Source organism: Aedes albopictus, chromosome 2 (assembly GCF_035046485.1).
Source record: "Aedes albopictus strain Foshan chromosome 2, AalbF5, whole genome shotgun sequence".
Taxonomy (NCBI): domain Eukaryota; kingdom Metazoa; phylum Arthropoda; class Insecta; order Diptera; family Culicidae; genus Aedes; species Aedes albopictus.
In genome coordinates, this window is record NC_085137.1 from 27,267,437 (window position 1) to 27,284,710 (window position 17,274).

Consider the following 17,274-nt stretch of genomic DNA (forward strand, 5'->3'; position numbering starts at 1 on the left):
CATGCAAGTTTTCATACTAACATAAAATGCTTAAATCTATCAAATTTGATTAGGTAAAACTAAATATTTTGCATGAGTCGTTAATTTAGATGTTAATTGACCAATTAACCTTTTGATTGCTTAAAAAAATATTTCCATGCTTAATGGCTTGCCGTCAAAAAAGCCCAAAATCGCATATTTTGCCCTATAAATTGAGGTATAGCTCAAAAATGTGACGTGTTAGAGCAAATCTGAGCCCGGATTCGGATTCAGCGGCCCAAAAACCTTCGGAGACACATAAGTTTGCTCTTGAGACAAAAAAATGTTGCGCTGTGTGATCTGAGTAAATTCATGGTCAATGACCATTTCACTAAAATAGTTTTTTATAAAAAGACTTTTCATAAGTTTTTTCGTGCTTAACATCACCAGGGATATAGCACGCACTAGGTAAGAAACAAAATCTACACATTACATATCATTTTCACAATGAATTTTGACAAAAATACACATACACCGGGTTGGTTAGGGATACGTCATGCCAGATACGTCGCTTTTGTATGGTGCCAGTTTGGTGTATCTGTTACTTTGGATTTTGGCTAGATACGTCGTTTGGTTTTCTCATATATCAAAACGGTGTATCTATCAGTAAAGTTGTAAACATCAAAATAGTTAGATACGTCGTTTCGAAAAATATGCTTAGTTAAACAAATTAAGCAATAAATCATCAAACAGTGATGTGGATTCTTCAATTTGCTTTGTGAATCATGCATGCAGCAGTTAACCCGGATTTGTTTACATTCTCGAGTTACGGTGGATTGAAAAGTTATGCTTGATTTGGTTCTAGAAAGAACGAGCAACAATGGAAAGAAGGAGGCATACAGTAAGGACCCGATTTTGTCAGCCCCCTTTTACGACAAACTTTTTGCTCTCGCTATCAAACGGTTAAACTTTAATCAATTAAGACATGTTTATCATCAAACTACAGCTTGAATGCTGAATATAGAGGGATAAAAAGGTTTTTGAGGAGGGCAATAAATGTGTTCTGAAAAGGGCCTGACCAAATCGGGTAACTAATGTATTAGGTACCATTCTTTATTCAGAAGTGTTTCAGCAGGAGTGAGGAGCACTAGAACTTCAAAGAACTGCCTATAAAATAATTAAAGAAGGGTGTGATTCGGGGAAATGAATCATTCGGGGAAAAGTGCCATTCGGGGATTCGGCGTTCGGGGTAAGTAGCACAACCGGTCAGATCACATCTTCTCCATGCAATAGGGCACTGCATTGTTTTGATTTTGTATGGGATTTTGACGTTTCTTGGCCTTGTTGTTTACAACATTTCTGTAAGAGTGAAAGAGAAGGAAAGAATTTCAAGCAGTGCCCTATTCCAATCGAAGCAATCACAAGTTTGGATAAGAGGTTACTTTAATAGGTTAGAAGTTGAAAGTACACACAAGGCATTCTAAGCAACTGCCGACAAAACTTTTCCAAAATGAATGTAGGAAACTAAAAACAAATGCAATTAGATTCATCACAAGGGGGCATTTATAAACCACGCAGACCAAATTTTGGTCATCTCAGAACTTACCCGGTGTTCAACTTCTAGACATTAATCAATGATTTTTTTTCCTTCTTTTTGATTACAGAAAATGTCCTAGAGGTAGTGGAAATTGAATGAGTTCAGCAGCAAACAGCCGGCAATCAGTTCTAGAAGGACTCGTTACCGCCGATTAAATGGCCAGAGCGACCAACATCGCGGAGGTCGGATCTGCAATGAACAGTGTTTTTTGCCATCAGTTTTTGCTTTAGAACAAGTTTATGTTTGGTTTAAACGATTTTTTGTTCAGATTTCTGAATGTATACACCTACCATACAGTGCGAATAGTGAGAAACAAAATGCAAAGAGCGGAACGGAATGTACAGGTTTAAATAAAACTCGCGCCAAGAAACCAAAATTCAACCTAAACACTACTGTATAGTTACTATTAGCAGAAGCAGATTTCTGAGGGTGTTATTTTAGGATTTTAAAAAGAAGGATTGAAAGTTTCGCACAATATTGAAGACAACGAGTCGTTCATTGTTTACCCTTTTTTTTCTAAGCCGATATCGTTGATGTGTACAATATTTTGGTTAGACAGCAAAAGTGGTAGTTTCGGTTTTGTAAATATATGTAATTATTCTTTAATAAATTATTTATTTACTCTGAACATAAATATAAAGTAGTATTTTATCAATCAGATAAAAATAATCTAATAGAAGAGCAGTACCTATCTAAAACATCAATAGAACATTCACCCTTTGCTTGTTCCGCTCTCAGTATCATCGAGACTTAAGTTGGTACGTGTACATAACGGTTACCTTTTTAATGGCAATAATCCGACTATGGTGTACATTTTGTTAAATAGCATTTGTGATTTTACACAAACTCTGAAATAATAAATCATAATAATTTATCTTGTGATACGTGTCTAAAGCCCCATTTATTCATTCTTCGAAAGTCCATCCAAATCGATATCTCTATATTTTCTACAGCTTCTTGTGCAAGGGGATTTTTTGCAGATGACTAACTTCAACAAATGTGCTCATATTGCGAATGAAGTGACGTGACGTGGTTCGACTGGCTTATCGGCAATGAAGATTCTCGCCGTGTTAATCACCTCATTGGAATCGAGATTTCTCACTTCGAATACTTGTTGAGCTGCGTCACGTCACTCCACTCGTACAATAAAACAGCGAACTTCAACATCGATTTTCTCCGTTCATGGATTTTGCTACAAACGGTGTTTGGTAAAGTTAGGGGGAAAAACAGTTTCGATTTTCTAATGCATAATTACAAAATGCACTCGACATGTTTGAGTTTTCAATTGAAGATGAAAAATACTCGAATCACTCAATTCACTACTACTGCCTATGGTCGCATAGCTGTCCTATATGACTTTGACAAAAAGCCGAAAAGAGATTTTAAAGTGGATCACGACTTAACACATTATCTAAACTGTGTAGTTCAGTTCATGTCAACCCATAATTTGATTATTTTTCAAAATATTCAGCAAATCTATAATTTTTACAATAAGTTTAAGCTAATTTTCTTCTCGCGGTCAAATTTTGCGATTTTTGAGACTACAAATGGCTCCCAAATTGTTGTTTAAGCTTTGTTTAGTACCAAAAAATCACCAGGCGTTGTTAGTAATCTCAATTTTGCGTAAACCAAAAAAGAAGCTCGAAATAAATTGTTATACAACAGAAAAAAATAAAAACAGTAGCTGGCAATATAGTTGCCACTGCCTTATAAAGGGTTAAGATAGAAAAAAAAGAGAACAACACATAATATTATCATTTATAAGTTTATTCTTTTCAAACCTGGTCCAACATAAATTCGTATTCTCCTAAATCTGAGTAAGAAGAGTAAGTCTCAATTCATCCCAGAGACAGAAACATGTTTGTTTACAAAAAGCAGATAGGTCCTTTTCAAATGTTTGTCTAGAACCCTTAACCAAAATGGCGCCTCCGGTGCTTCCGCATATACCGCTCGTGGACAAATTCCTTCTCACAAATGTCACACTTGACACCGCGATCGGTTCCGTGGCTCTTCTCGTGGATCAACATGTTCGGCCGCAGGCTAAACCCACGATTGCAGAACCGACAGACAAACGGCTTCAACGAACTGTGCGTCAGCAGGTGCCGCTTGTGACCGGATGCGTGGGCAAACTTCTTCGAGCAGTACTTGCACTGGTAGGGTTTTTCTCCGGTGTGCACCCGGGAATGCACTTCCAGGTAGTTTGGAGTCTTGAAGCGACACCGACAGATCGGACATTCGTACTGTGGTTCACGCTCCCGGGAAGTAGATTCGTGCAGTTTTAGATGCGTCTGAAGGTTGCCCTTACTGTAGAACGTCTTATGGCAGATGGAACACTCGAACCGCCGGTTTTCCGTATGAATCTTTTCGTGATTTGTCAGAGAGCTGGGTTGCATGAATGTTTTGCCACAACGAGAACATTGATACGGGCCGATAACGTCGTTTTGGACTCCATTGTGGTATTTTCTTTCATGGCATCGAAGCATAATCCTTTTGACGAAGCTCTTGTCACATTGCTGACACTTGTACAGCTGATCCATGAATATATACGTTCTATGTCGGTTATACGCTCCCTCGGATGAATATCGACTGAAACAGATTCCACACTCATATGGTTTGAGACCATCCAGGTCATCGCGTCTATCAGGTTCATGCACTTGTTTAGAGTGTTGCTCCAATTGCTCCTTACTGGCAAATTTCTCACGACATCCACAGCATTGATTGGCCGCAAGCTTCCTAACCATCTCTGGTCGCTTCTCTACAAGTCGCTCTCGGAAATGCCTACTTAGAGATGTTTTATTCAAGTACCGCTTGAAACATATTTCACACTCATATGGCCTCGTATCATCAACCGTACGTTCAGCAGCATGCTCCAAATTGGAATGACTACTTAGATCCTCAGCTGATGCGAAATCTTTCCGACAACCACAGCATCGATAATCCGTGGGTTCTTCATCCTTCAGCGCTCGAATTCGAGGTCCAGCCGCCCCCATCCTCTTGTGTCTGTTCAAAGATGTTTTCTTGAAATACCTTTTGAAGCACACCTCACACTGGAAAGGCTTCTTCGAATCGTCACTTGTGCGGTCCGGTCCGTGGACCTTGGCAATGTGGTTGGAAAATGCTTCCACAGTTTCGTAGTCCGTTCGACACGCACAACATGTCGTCAACCCGATGATATCCGGTGGAGGCTCAACTATCCTTGTCCCATGATCCTCTTCTGTATCTTCCTCCTCGGAATACTCTGATCCACCATCACTTCCTTCGCCTAGCTCATGATCTATGTCTACCGCTCGAAGTTCTTCGTCCGATTCTCGACATTGCTTGGCCAAATCGTATGCATTCAGCAGGCGTTTGGAGCAGCTCCCGCAGCAACATTTTGGGAAAGAATCTTCCTTGGATATCTAACGGATACAAAATAGCATATCATCTTAGGGAACGTCCATAAATTACGTCACGCTTTTAGGGGGGAGGGGGGGTTCAGTAAAGTGTGACAACCCATACAAAAATTTGAGAGGTCTTATACACAAAGTGTGACATAGGGGGGAGGGGGGGTTGAAAATTGGCAATTTTTGCGTGACGTACTTTATGGACGCTCCCTTACAAGTTGCATTTATTGTCGTTGGAACTTACCACTACTCCACTGATCAACGTTATTAAATCCGCGTAAGTCAACTTATCATCCGCCTCGCCGTCCAGTGGCACTGAGTCGTGCTGATCTCCGCTGAGACATATTCGGCACCGAGCATTATTGTCCGGCTGGTTAACTTCCTCCATTATTTTGCTTTAACATAAATAAACATTATCCTTCGCACGACGGCTATCGTACGTTGACTGCTCGTTTGTCGCACTAAAGAGACTAAAAATAACAAAGAGACGAATTATATTTTTTCGTTCGAGCTGTGACACCATAATGGACACACACTCACCCCCTCCTGCCTTACGACATTTGTGAACAAGCCCATAAGCTTAAATGCAAGCTTAAAGGTATACACTGAATTTTTTTTTACGACGATAATGGTATTGCACGCAGAAAAATAACACATATTAGTACCAAATTCAAAGAGACTTCATTTCTAAGTCGCGGGGTTTATTGAATCAAAAAAAAATATTTTCCTAGGGGCAAGACACTGTCCAAACGAGAGCAACTCTGAGAATTTCTGAGTAACTCTTTTTGTCGATGATCGACAAAATTTATTGAAAGACATCCCCAAAACTGAAATTTTCATTCAGCACACACAACACTTTGCTGTTTGACATTGATGCCAGATCACACTTTGGCATAAATGGGAGAAATTCTGAGGAACTGTGAGGAATTCTGAACAACACTTCGAACACAGATTTGCTCTCGTTAGATCTGTCCTGCCCCTAGATATTTTCTTTGATTACTACTACTACTACTACTACTACTACTACTACTACTACTACTACTACTACTACTACTACTACTACTACTACTACTACTACTGATGAAATCCCAGCGCAGTGATTATCTCAACCGGACAAATTACCCGTCCCGGGATTCTCGTGATACGGAAGAAAGGAATTCCACGGACTACGTTTTTACACATCTATTTACATCTACGGACTAGTACGGACTAACAAGTATGTTTATAAACAACATTCACTCATAACACACATCAGCATTTATGCTTCGTCAGCTGTCAAACTCATACGCACACATTCATGGACACTCACGAGCATCTGTCATTGTCATCTTACCAGGGGGCTGCCACTACACTATTCCAACACTCCTCCTTAGTGCAGCCCCTCAAGTACACGAATATACTCCTCCTGGCTCAAAGCCGAGACCTTAGGGCGCACTTACTGCCTCGCTTACTGCTTCAGGTAGTACAACCCTTCATTTTTCTCACCAATAGCAATGACCTTATTACCATCCAGGATTCGGCAACTTGTTGATCCAAACACCACTGAATACCCCTCGTCGGTGATACGACTGACAGACAATACATTACCGGACAATTCAGGCACATACAGCAGCTCCTTCAGCTTCATGTCTATGGATGCCCCCTCTAGTCCACGTCCTATAATTCTTCCTTGGCCTCTTCCTTTGGCCTTCACTGTTCTGCCATCCGCCAATGTTACCTTCTCTTTCCACAAAGATTTTCTCACAAAACTTTCCTCCGAACCAGTCATATGCTTTGTACAACCGGTATCCAAAATCCACTTCGGACTAGTCAACACGTGTGCTCCAGTCGTCGTCGTCGTAAAACACACTCCTCCTGGATCTGGGCGCCGAAAGACCTTCGACGTTACTCTATCCTCTTGTGTATTCATCTTAGCTTGTACTTCCTCTTGCAATACAGAACAATTTCTCCACAGATGGCCTTTCGCATTGCAATGATAACACATCCTCACATTTCTTCGTTTTTCGGGCAGCGTTGTGGTCACCATGGCTCTCTCTGGAACAATCTTTTGGCTTTTACCTTCACATTTTCTCCGCCATTCATCCAGAAGCTTCCCCTTCACATACTCTAGCTTCAAATCTTCCTCCGGACGACCTTCAAGTGCGGTGACGAGAGGGTTGTATGACTCGGGTAGACTGGACAAAAGAATCGACACCACAAGATGCTCCTTTAATACTTCCCCCATCCTCGCTAAACGGTGAACTAGCTCTGCAGCTTCCATTAGATGACAAGACATACTAGCTTCTTCGGTCAGGCGCATCGAACACAGTTTCCGCAAAATATGGACCTTGTTGGAAAGTGACCCTCGCTCGTGATATCCTTTGAGAATATCCCACATTTCATTCGCACTAGCCGCTCCCATGATGTGGCTCAACTGGTTATCCTCCAGTGCCAATCCTATTATTGCTCTAGCCTTTTCGTCTTTCCTTATCCATTCTGTCGTTATGTTCTCTGTTTGTGGCTTGGACTTCTTCACGATCGACCACAACTCCTCCCTCATCAGCAATAACTCCATCCTGAACCGCCATGTACTCCAGTTGGAGTCGTTTAACCGGTCGAAAGTTATTCTCGTTTCAGTCATTTTTCTAATTAGTCGCTATTTTGCACTAACAAAATCACCACTCTAAACCACTGTGCAACACTCCGCTATCGTTTTTCTTCAAAACAATGGTGTCACTTTTTTAATCTGTCCTGTCGAAACACCATCGGCGCAACGGTTGCAATCGCTCCTCTTCGAAATATTTTCGCCCCGTACCGTCCGTAATCGATTTATTCCGCTCAGTGGCCGTCCAAAATAACTCCAACAGCACTTTTCCGATACACCACTTTCTTTCAAACTTGTTTCCAAATCTGCTATTCGACAGCAGTACTCGGGTGTACCCTCCGGGGGCAAGCAAACTTCTTTCACAAAACGTTCATTAAATGCCTCTTCGAACAGAGTGCATTTTTAATTCACTTTCTTCACGAAACCTGGGCCATAACCTGATAAAATCCCAGCGCAGTGATTATCTCAACCGGACAAATTACCCGTCCCGGGATTCTCGTGATACGGAAGAAAGGAATTCCACGGACTACGTTTTTACACATCTATTTACATCTACGGACTAGTACGGACTAACAAGTATGTTTATAAACAACATTCACTCATAACACACATCAGCATTTATGCTTCGTCAGCTGTCAAACTCATACGCACACATTCATGGACACTCACGAGCATCTGTCATTGTCATCTTACCAGGGGGCTGCCACTACACTATTCCTACTACTACTACTACTACTACTACTACTACTACTACTACTACTACTACTACTACTACTACTACTACTACTACTACTACTACTACTACTACTACTACTACTACTACTACTACTACTACTACTACTACTACTACTACTACTACTACTACTACTACTACTACTACTACTACTACTACTACTACTACTACTACTACTACTACTACTACTACTACTACTACTACTACTACTACTACTACTACTACTACTACTACTACTACTACTACTACTACTACTACTACTACTACTACTACTACTACTACTACTACTACTACTACTACTACTACTACTACTACTACTACTACTACTACTACTACTACTACTACTACTACTACTACTACTACTACTACTACTACTACTACTACTACTACTACTACTACTACTACTACTACTACTACTACTACTACTACTACTACTACTACTACTACTACTACTACTACTACTACTACTACTACTACTACTACTACTACTACTACTACTACTACTACTACTACTACTACTACTACTACTACTACTACTACTACTACTACTACTACTACTACTACTACTACTACTACTACTACTACTACTACTACTACTACTACTACTACTACTACTACTACTACTACTACTACTACTACTACTACTACTACTACTACTACTACTACTACTACTACTACTACTACTACTACTACTACTACTACTACTACTACTACTACTACTACTACTACTACTACTACTACTACTACTACTACTACTACTACTACTACTACTACTACTACTACTACTACTACTACTACTACTACTACTACTACTACTACTACTACTACTACTACTACTACTACTACTACTACTACTACTACTACTACTACTACTACTACTACTACTACTACTACTACTACTACTACTACTACTACTACTACTACTACTACTACTACTACTACTACTACTACTACTACTACTACTACTACTACTACTACTACTACTACTACTACTACTACTACTACTACTACTACTACTACTACTACTACTACTACTACTACTACTACTACTACTACTACTACTACTACTACTACTACTACTACTACTACTACTACTACTACTACTACTACTACTACTACTACTACTACTACTACTACTACTACTACTACTACTACTACTACTACTACTACTACTACTACTACTACTACTACTACTACTACTACTACTACTACTACTACTACTACTACTACTACTACTACTACTACTACTACTACTACTACTACTACTACTACTACTACTACTACTACTACTACTACTACTACTACTACTACTACTACTACTACTACTACTACTACTACTACTACTACTACTACTACTACTACTACTACTACTACTACTACTACTACTACTACTACTACTACTACTACTACTACTACTACTACTACTACTACTACTACTACTACTACTACTACTACTACTACTACTACTACTACTACTACTACTACTACTACTACTACTACTACTACTACTACTACTACTACTACTACTACTACTACTACTACTACTACTACTACTACTACTACTACTACTACTACTACTACTACTACTACTACTACTACTACTACTACTACTACTACTACTACTACTACTACTACTACTACTACTACTACTACTACTACTACTACTACTACTACTACTACTACTACTACTACTACTACTACTACTACTACTACTACTACTACTACTACTACTACTACTTATATTGGAGCGTGATATAATTGAAACATCTTTTTTCTAACGTATTTTTTGATCAGAAAACACTTACATACCAAAAAACGCTTACAAAAACAAAACAAAACGTCACACATAGTAATGGAAGTCTTATGCTTATATGCTTATCATTATTATTATTATTATAATTCTTATTATTCTTGTAATGATTTTTTTCAACTCGAAACATTTTATGCTTGCCACCCAACGCTCTCCTTTTACGCATAATAACAATCAAGTGCACATTTGTTCATAATGCAACTCATTTCGGTTCATAATGAATCAAATGCAATTGCTGTGCTGGCGTTTCCACGGTAAGATTTTAGGAAACGATGACGGTTTGGTTTGCTTGGTTTAACATTTAAACGTATGTATCGTTAAAAATGTTATATGTATGCAACTCGTATCAACACTCGATTTTCACAGCTCTCATCATATTCATTCAACTCGGAAAGCCCCGATGTATAATTTTACTCTTGGCTCGTTACATGCTCTTGGCAGCATTTCAAGAAAATACGCGTAATATATAATATTGAACAACCGTTGAATCTGCATTATATAGTGAAGTTCCGCTATCTTAACTCTCTAATACCCAAATTTTTGATTTTGATCTAAATATCATTTTTCGTCATCTAAAATCGATTTGAACATGTTTTGGAAGATGATTCTTTTTAATTCTCAATTTAATGAATTTCAGTTTTTGATTTTTCTAATTTTTATTTTTGAACATCCCCACACTTTTATATTTTTCCTGGAAGCCTATTTGGGGTACGGATTTTTTGAGATGAAAACATTTTGAGATTTTATGATTACCGTTAAAATATTTTTATTTTAAATTTTTTTCATAGGAAATTTTATTTTTCGTGTAATTTTAAGGAAAATAATTTTAGAGTGTATTCGATTCCCTTAAACTATTAGACTAGGATAGAATGATTTGGGAAAAAATTTAAAATAGGTTAATTGTAGCGATTCAGTACAAAATAAACAATGACTTCTAAAAGGTGACTAAAACATAAATTTTTCGATGATTTTTAAAAAATGTAAATACGCTTTAAAATACATAAAAAGCCATTTTGAGCATGTATGCTCTTAAGGAGTCGCTGCTGCTGCGAAATGTAAACAAACCATTTTCGCAAAATTTTCAGTGGTGTTTCATTTTCTAAGCTGTTTTATTTGCTCGCATGGTAAGTATACAGTGAAAATCAATAAGGATTTTCGACCGGTTGCATCTGGCTTTGCTCACATAAAAGTGAACTACCGTCAAGGCACCATTCACCGTGGATCTAAGAGGATTCGGGGCAAATAAGGGCTGTCATTTGACACCAGTCTTATAAACATTGTTGGTGCCGCTTTTAATTGCCTTCATTATAGGTTAAAATTAAAGCAATATCCACAAAAGTTGAAAATTTTTCACAAAATTTGGTGATATAGTACAAATAGTAAAGGGTAGTAGGGTCGCCTAATTCCGTGGTAGGTCACTATTTACCGTGGTAGTAGGGACCCATTCACCATGTATGAGAAATTTTATTCTACTTTGTTTAAAAATGATCAAAACAACCCAGCCAAGGGAATTTTCTTCGTTTAAATTCATTTCAAGTAATAACTTGCAAGATTTTATTAGAAAAACGAATGTTCAAATTTTCGATTTTTTCTAGATATATGGGACAATATGGGGCACGGTGAATGGAGACCAATGATTTTAGGGTACCCATTTACCGTGCCTTTTTGTTTCAATTAAAAAGTACGAGTAATCGTACTTTCTTGTTAAACTTACTTCGGTAATGCAAAATACATACCTGATATGTGAATTTAATTGCTTCTTGGTGGAATAAAATCGTTACTACATTTAGTTTATCCCTTAAATCACCTTAGCGCAGTTTTCGTTTTTCACTATGAATGCAGTGAACGAGCAGAAACCCGCTTCATGTAAACACACTTTAGTGTCAAAATGATACTTTTAAATGTTTCTAATGATCGTTTTGACATGGTAACAATACATTAGTGTTGTATTGGTGAAATTGAAGGGAAATTGTCATATCATTCAATCATAATATGGAAATAATGAAAAAATATTCGAAGGCACACGGTGAATGGAGCCCCCACGGTGAATGGCGCCTTGACGGTACAAAACAGTTTTGCCAAAAATAACTAAATTCAGACCGAGTTCGATCCGGAAACGAGATCTGAAACTTCCTATACACATATATCTGGCAAGCTTTATGCAGCGTGAAGCTGAAATTTTAATTCATTTAAAATTTCAGCTTGTACTACATTCTGTTTATTTGGTGGATATTTTGAAAGCGTTAAAACGCGGCATCTGGTAATTGAGCTTCATCCTGCTCAAAATAAGAAATAAAGAATGCTCTAACACACACAACCATATGAAAAGTTCGCACAGGATTTCTGAATCTAGATCATCAATGTAATTACACAATTTTGAAGCAATTTTTAATAAGTTTGCAGTTATATATCATCAATATACTACATACAATAAATTTGCAGGATATTTGATATTTTTTATGCATCAAATTAGACAAAGAATCATAATACCCACGCTTTTTGCACCATTTCATTGCAGAAACGGTGAATTGACCTTCTCACCATACTAAAATTCAGCTCATCACTACAATTCTAGTACTTCACCGATCTATCCTATTGACCATCTCACCATACAAAAATTCAGCTCATTACTACAAATCTAGTACTACACCGAACGTGCCCCATTACAAGAATTTATAGCTGATACACAGATAAACAGACGTAACACTCTAACCTTCAACCATTCTCATCGTACACCGATTAAACGACCAATTTTAAAATGTGATAGTTGGCCGACGGGCTACCCGTGGCGCTTCCATCGGTTTTGTTCGAGTTTGACGTTTGCGCACTACCGCCACCTAGTTCATGGTTTACCAAACTCAGTTTTTTTAGCATTGGACGAACATGTAACCGTGACTATTTTTCTAATCGGAAAGTGTTCGAAGTGTTACGTCTGTTTGTCTGTGGCTGATATTTTCAAGAAATTTCTAGTAAAAACTCTAGCGCAGTCGTTTTGGCGAAATTCAAAGAGTATTTCTAATGGATCACTGCTGCAATGCAATCTTTGGAGAAGGCGATCATTATAAAGAATTAACACTTAACATAAAATTGCTTTAACGCGACTAGAGGAGGATCTGGAGACCTCCCAAAAGAATGTTCGAAAAAATATCCTTTTATTATTGAATAATTCAATTAAATAATTCAATAATTCTTCAACATGTTTTTAAAAACGTAAAGCAGAAAAATAAACAAACAAATTTTGCAGGAACCATTTTTTTTTTTTTTTTTTATAGAGTGACCAGGTGGAGCTGCAGGACAGCTGAAAGCAAAGCCTGGACCCTTTCCCTACTTTCCCCCTACTATGACCAATACTCACGATGGACTAGACGATGTCGTCAACTTGAGCAAAGTGTGCAGTATTTAGTATTGGGTCGTAGTAGTTATCAAAAATACAGTGTCGCTTACTGTTCCCATCACACCCGTATTTTGTGGAAGCTCTAGAAATGTAATATTTTGATACTTTTGAAGACTACTCAGTGACAATTATCAGAACTAGCGTTTGTAGCCGGTATGGGCAACTAGTTTTTCTGACATCATCTCCAAACAATAATCAAAAAATATCCCAAGTTACATTGTGTATTCTGAAAGTTATTTCAAGTTAAATACCAATATTGTTATGATGAACCGATGTTGGTCATCTACAGCACTGGAATCCCCAAGTAACCACGAAGCCGTATATAAGTGCATCAATTTTGCCATATATTTATATTTAAAATTGTGTATATAATGCTGCATTACTTTATACACCTCATTGAAGCAATATTAAAGTCGAAAAAGGCCCCACTAAAATCAGATTAGTGCCACATATTGCAGCACGTTGACAGCCATTGCTGAAGTGACATAAATGCATGTGCTGTACATTTGCATTTGCACATGCTTAATACGTGCAACATGAAAAACCAAAACAAAAATCTATTTTTAGCACCGTTTCGTTATCGACATCTATTTTTAGCACCGTTTCGTTATCGACGGTACTAATGCCCCCCACATGAATGTTTTAACCATCATTTTTTTGTTGCCGGGTCGGGATTCGAACCAGAAGTGTTGAAGACCGCTAGATGAGTTCCATACGTGCTGGCGCCTTGGACTGTTTCTGCTGCAGTGATAACAACAGATATTTCATTAACTAAAAGGAAACTGTTCTTCTGTCTCAATCATTGCTGTAGAGGGCAAAACGACTATGTCATATGTTATAGAATCCCTGTAATTACATTCTGATAAATCACTGAAAAATACATAATGCATTTTAGAATTTATTTATTCAATATAAGAAAATTAAAACACCTCTCGCACACTACTCATATGCTAATTGGGGTTTCCAGCATTATTGGCATGCGATAGCAGGTAACAGATAAGAGAAAAGTCATCTCTAAAAAGGTTTTGCTGAAGAAAAGCGTGGATCGGTGGTTCAAACGGAGATTAAGTTGATCGGGAGTCGAACCAGAAGTGTTGAAAACCGCTAGAGTTGACCGTAAAGTTGTTCACTTTTCTTGATTTCATTTGTTTACAATTAGAGTCCAGCTTTTATAATTGTATTGTTAGAGCAACCTTTGCTAGTTTGTACATTGCATTTATTCAGTTTTTGCAGTGTTGAATTATTGAATTATCGTATATCACCTTTTAATGCACCCTAATGTAAAGAAAAAATGTAATGCATCAATACATTGATAATGTCAATCTAAAGGATTATTGCATGAGAAGTGTGGAATTACTGCATTTTGCATTGCAAAGGTTGATATTCAGTCTAATTCATGCAATGATATAATGCTTGTGGTTACTTGGGTCATCTTCAAATAACTCTCTTTTTGAGCTTCCATTTGATGTCGTGGACATAAAACTTATCAGTCGAACGCCTTATGTTAATGTACAGTTAATGTATCCTATGCAGTGTACGCAGAATATGCCACCGCAAGCGAAAAATAGGCAACAAAGAAGGCACGGCAACAACGCTTTGTTTTTTCGTTAGCAGATAATGACAAAATTGCTCCCGAGTTTGTTCACAACAAAAACGGTAGAAATATTTGTCTCTTTCTATTCACATCGCGATTTTTGCATTGTTTTACAACTGAAACTCGACTCTGAGGTTTGCAAGAGTCTTAATTCGTTCAAATGGTTATGAATTCGATGATGTGGGTCGAAAATTTCAGGAGAAAAGCCGGAATATCGGCACACGCACGGCAAGCGATGTTTGTTTTATTGCTCTCATCGCCTGACATGCGTTTGTTGCGGAGCGCCTTTGTTACCAACATGCACCGCTTAGGACAAAGCGTTTGTTTTTCGGCGTGATCCGTTTTTCATACCCTGATCCTATGTCGTCGCTAGTCGTCTTTTGCTTCTCTGTGTTCATCTCTTGTATCCCTATGAAGTCTGAATTATCCTTATGTCCACCGTATCATAGCATAGTTTATACTACATTCAAATTACTACAGTTTTCCATGTTTCTGGATCCTGACAAAAAAAATAAGATTAAGTTTTAATTTTGATCACATCATAACTCCTGCTCTTTTACTTTTATTGTCATAATATCGACTAAGTCAGGTCGTAAGGTAAGGTCGGTTAGTTGGTTATTGTATTAGCAATTGAAACTAATAAAGATCATCCATCAACTATGGTGTACTCATCCCTAACAGAATCTATAAAAATAAACAAATCTCATTTTAAAATAATAATTTCCTTCATAATCTTCTAATAGCAGTCAATTTGAATGTTAACATAAAAGCTTCAACTGTAAGCAAACTTGTCCCAGCGTCAAAGTGCTTGGAGTAAACTTATGATAAATACACCTAAGGGAGCCCCTAGGATTCTCAGCATCGGTCATGTCTATATAAACATTTCCTACTCTCACGTTATTCTTATAATGCCAACTACATTGAAAATGTCAACGTATAGAACCTGTCACTATGTCCACCTAGTCAAGTAGTGAATCATTTCTGTCGAGTTTAGTCAAGTCACGACGTTCCGGCGTCAAAAATACGTCTTACACGTGACCAGTGGATCTATTTAATGGTTAATCACACGTTGGAAACAGAATAGTTATGTTCTTACCTTAGGTGTTTTTTATGATTTTTACTCACGATTCCTCTTCATTTGGGCTGCAAAACGGTGAGTCGATAAAGAGAGCGTCCAACATAGCTCTGGTCCTCACAAGTTCCTACCTCATGCTTCCACGGGTCAAGCGATGACAAAGACCGTCAGCTAAGAGTTGTGTGCTTAGCTGGTAGTGCAGCCTGGGTACTGTTGTCCTTCTGACTTCAGCTAGATTGAGGAGGTACGATTCGAGCGTTTGTTCACCAAGGAGGTGCGGCTCAAACAGCGTCTGTTCTGGCATCCAGCGGCTGAGTAAGAAACGCTGCACCACGCCCAGCTAGATCCAAGGTGGTAGCCCCATCAGTGTGGTCGTCCCAGTGTTGGTTGAGACGGTGGTGATAGAAATACTCCGAGTTGTTATTTTGCTCATGTAAAAGGAAGGGAAAAGAAAAGAAGGGAAGGAAAGGATATGATTAGTAGTTGTTATTCGGTACAGTAGAGAGGTTGTGGTGATACACTGGGTTCAGTTTTTATATGGCTGGTCGATTCGCAAGATGAAAATATGTAACAATCCAATGTATTCACTCAATGGCTGTTCAGAATGGTTCCACGGACATGGATAGCAAATCATTAATTTTTCAACATATCGGATGTGTTTAAAAAATCGTTCATTTATGTAATGTACTTTTTCCCTGAAGTACGAAAACGCGCGATCGCGAGTTAATGATTTACATCCCATCTTCAAGGGATCCCTACAAGCTCAATGCATCATTCTAGCACTTTAGAATATCAGCGTTGATGAAGCTGTTCAAATATTACGTAACATGTTTGGGGAAAAATAGATTTTATTTACTCAAAATAAATTACATTACATAATCTTTCAACAACCCTGTTATAGATTTACCTAAAATGCCACACACTGAATTACTGGCAACCCTACCGAATCCCAAATTGCCCACTATATAACTATCTTGTTTTGCTTTGTTTAATCTCCCCCACTTGCACCTCAGTTATCTATTGTAGTCGCCATGTTAATCACGCGAATAAAAACGTTTCGATAGTTCCTCGTGTAATTCCGTGTATTTTTATAATTATAATCCGGAAAACTACTCTCGGCTACGACAGTTTTGACGACGAGGATGC

At 38.1% G+C, this 17,274-nt stretch overlaps 2 protein-coding genes across 2 annotated transcripts in view; one reads left to right on the forward strand and one right to left on the reverse strand.

Annotated features, from left to right (window-relative positions):
- LOC109429657 (transcriptional regulator ATRX) overlaps positions 1–2,437 on the forward strand; it is a 42,381-nt gene extending 39,944 nt beyond the window's left edge. Inside the window, exon 9 of the mRNA XM_062849340.1 lies at positions 1,623–2,437. Coding sequence (XP_062705324.1) covers positions 1,623–1,654 — 32 coding nt within the window. The 3' untranslated portion in view covers positions 1,655–2,437. The remainder of the gene's footprint in view (positions 1–1,622) is intronic.
- A 959-nt stretch (positions 2,438–3,396) lies between these two features.
- On the reverse strand, positions 3,397–5,447 carry LOC115262059 (zinc finger protein 814-like). The gene is made up of 2 exons (XM_062849346.1): positions 5,183–5,447; positions 3,397–4,953 (listed from the first exon to the last, which is right to left on the reverse strand). The coding sequence occupies exons 1-2, from the start codon at positions 5,324–5,326 to the stop codon at positions 3,466–3,468; spliced, it is 1,632 nt and encodes a 543-aa protein (XP_062705330.1). The 5' UTR covers positions 5,327–5,447; the 3' UTR covers positions 3,397–3,465.
- Between the last annotated feature and the right edge of the window lie 11,827 nt (positions 5,448–17,274).

Bases quoted from the DNA above. Each gene is read 5' to 3' on its own strand.
- LOC115262059 (XM_062849346.1), bottom strand. From the start codon at position 5,326: ATGGAGGAAGTTAACCAGCCGGACAATAATGCTCGGTGCCGAATATGT. The intron at 4,954-5,182 runs GTAAGTTCCAAC...TGTATCCGTTAG, and splicing joins CGTTGATCAGTGGAGTAGTG to ATATCCAAGGAAGATTCTTT.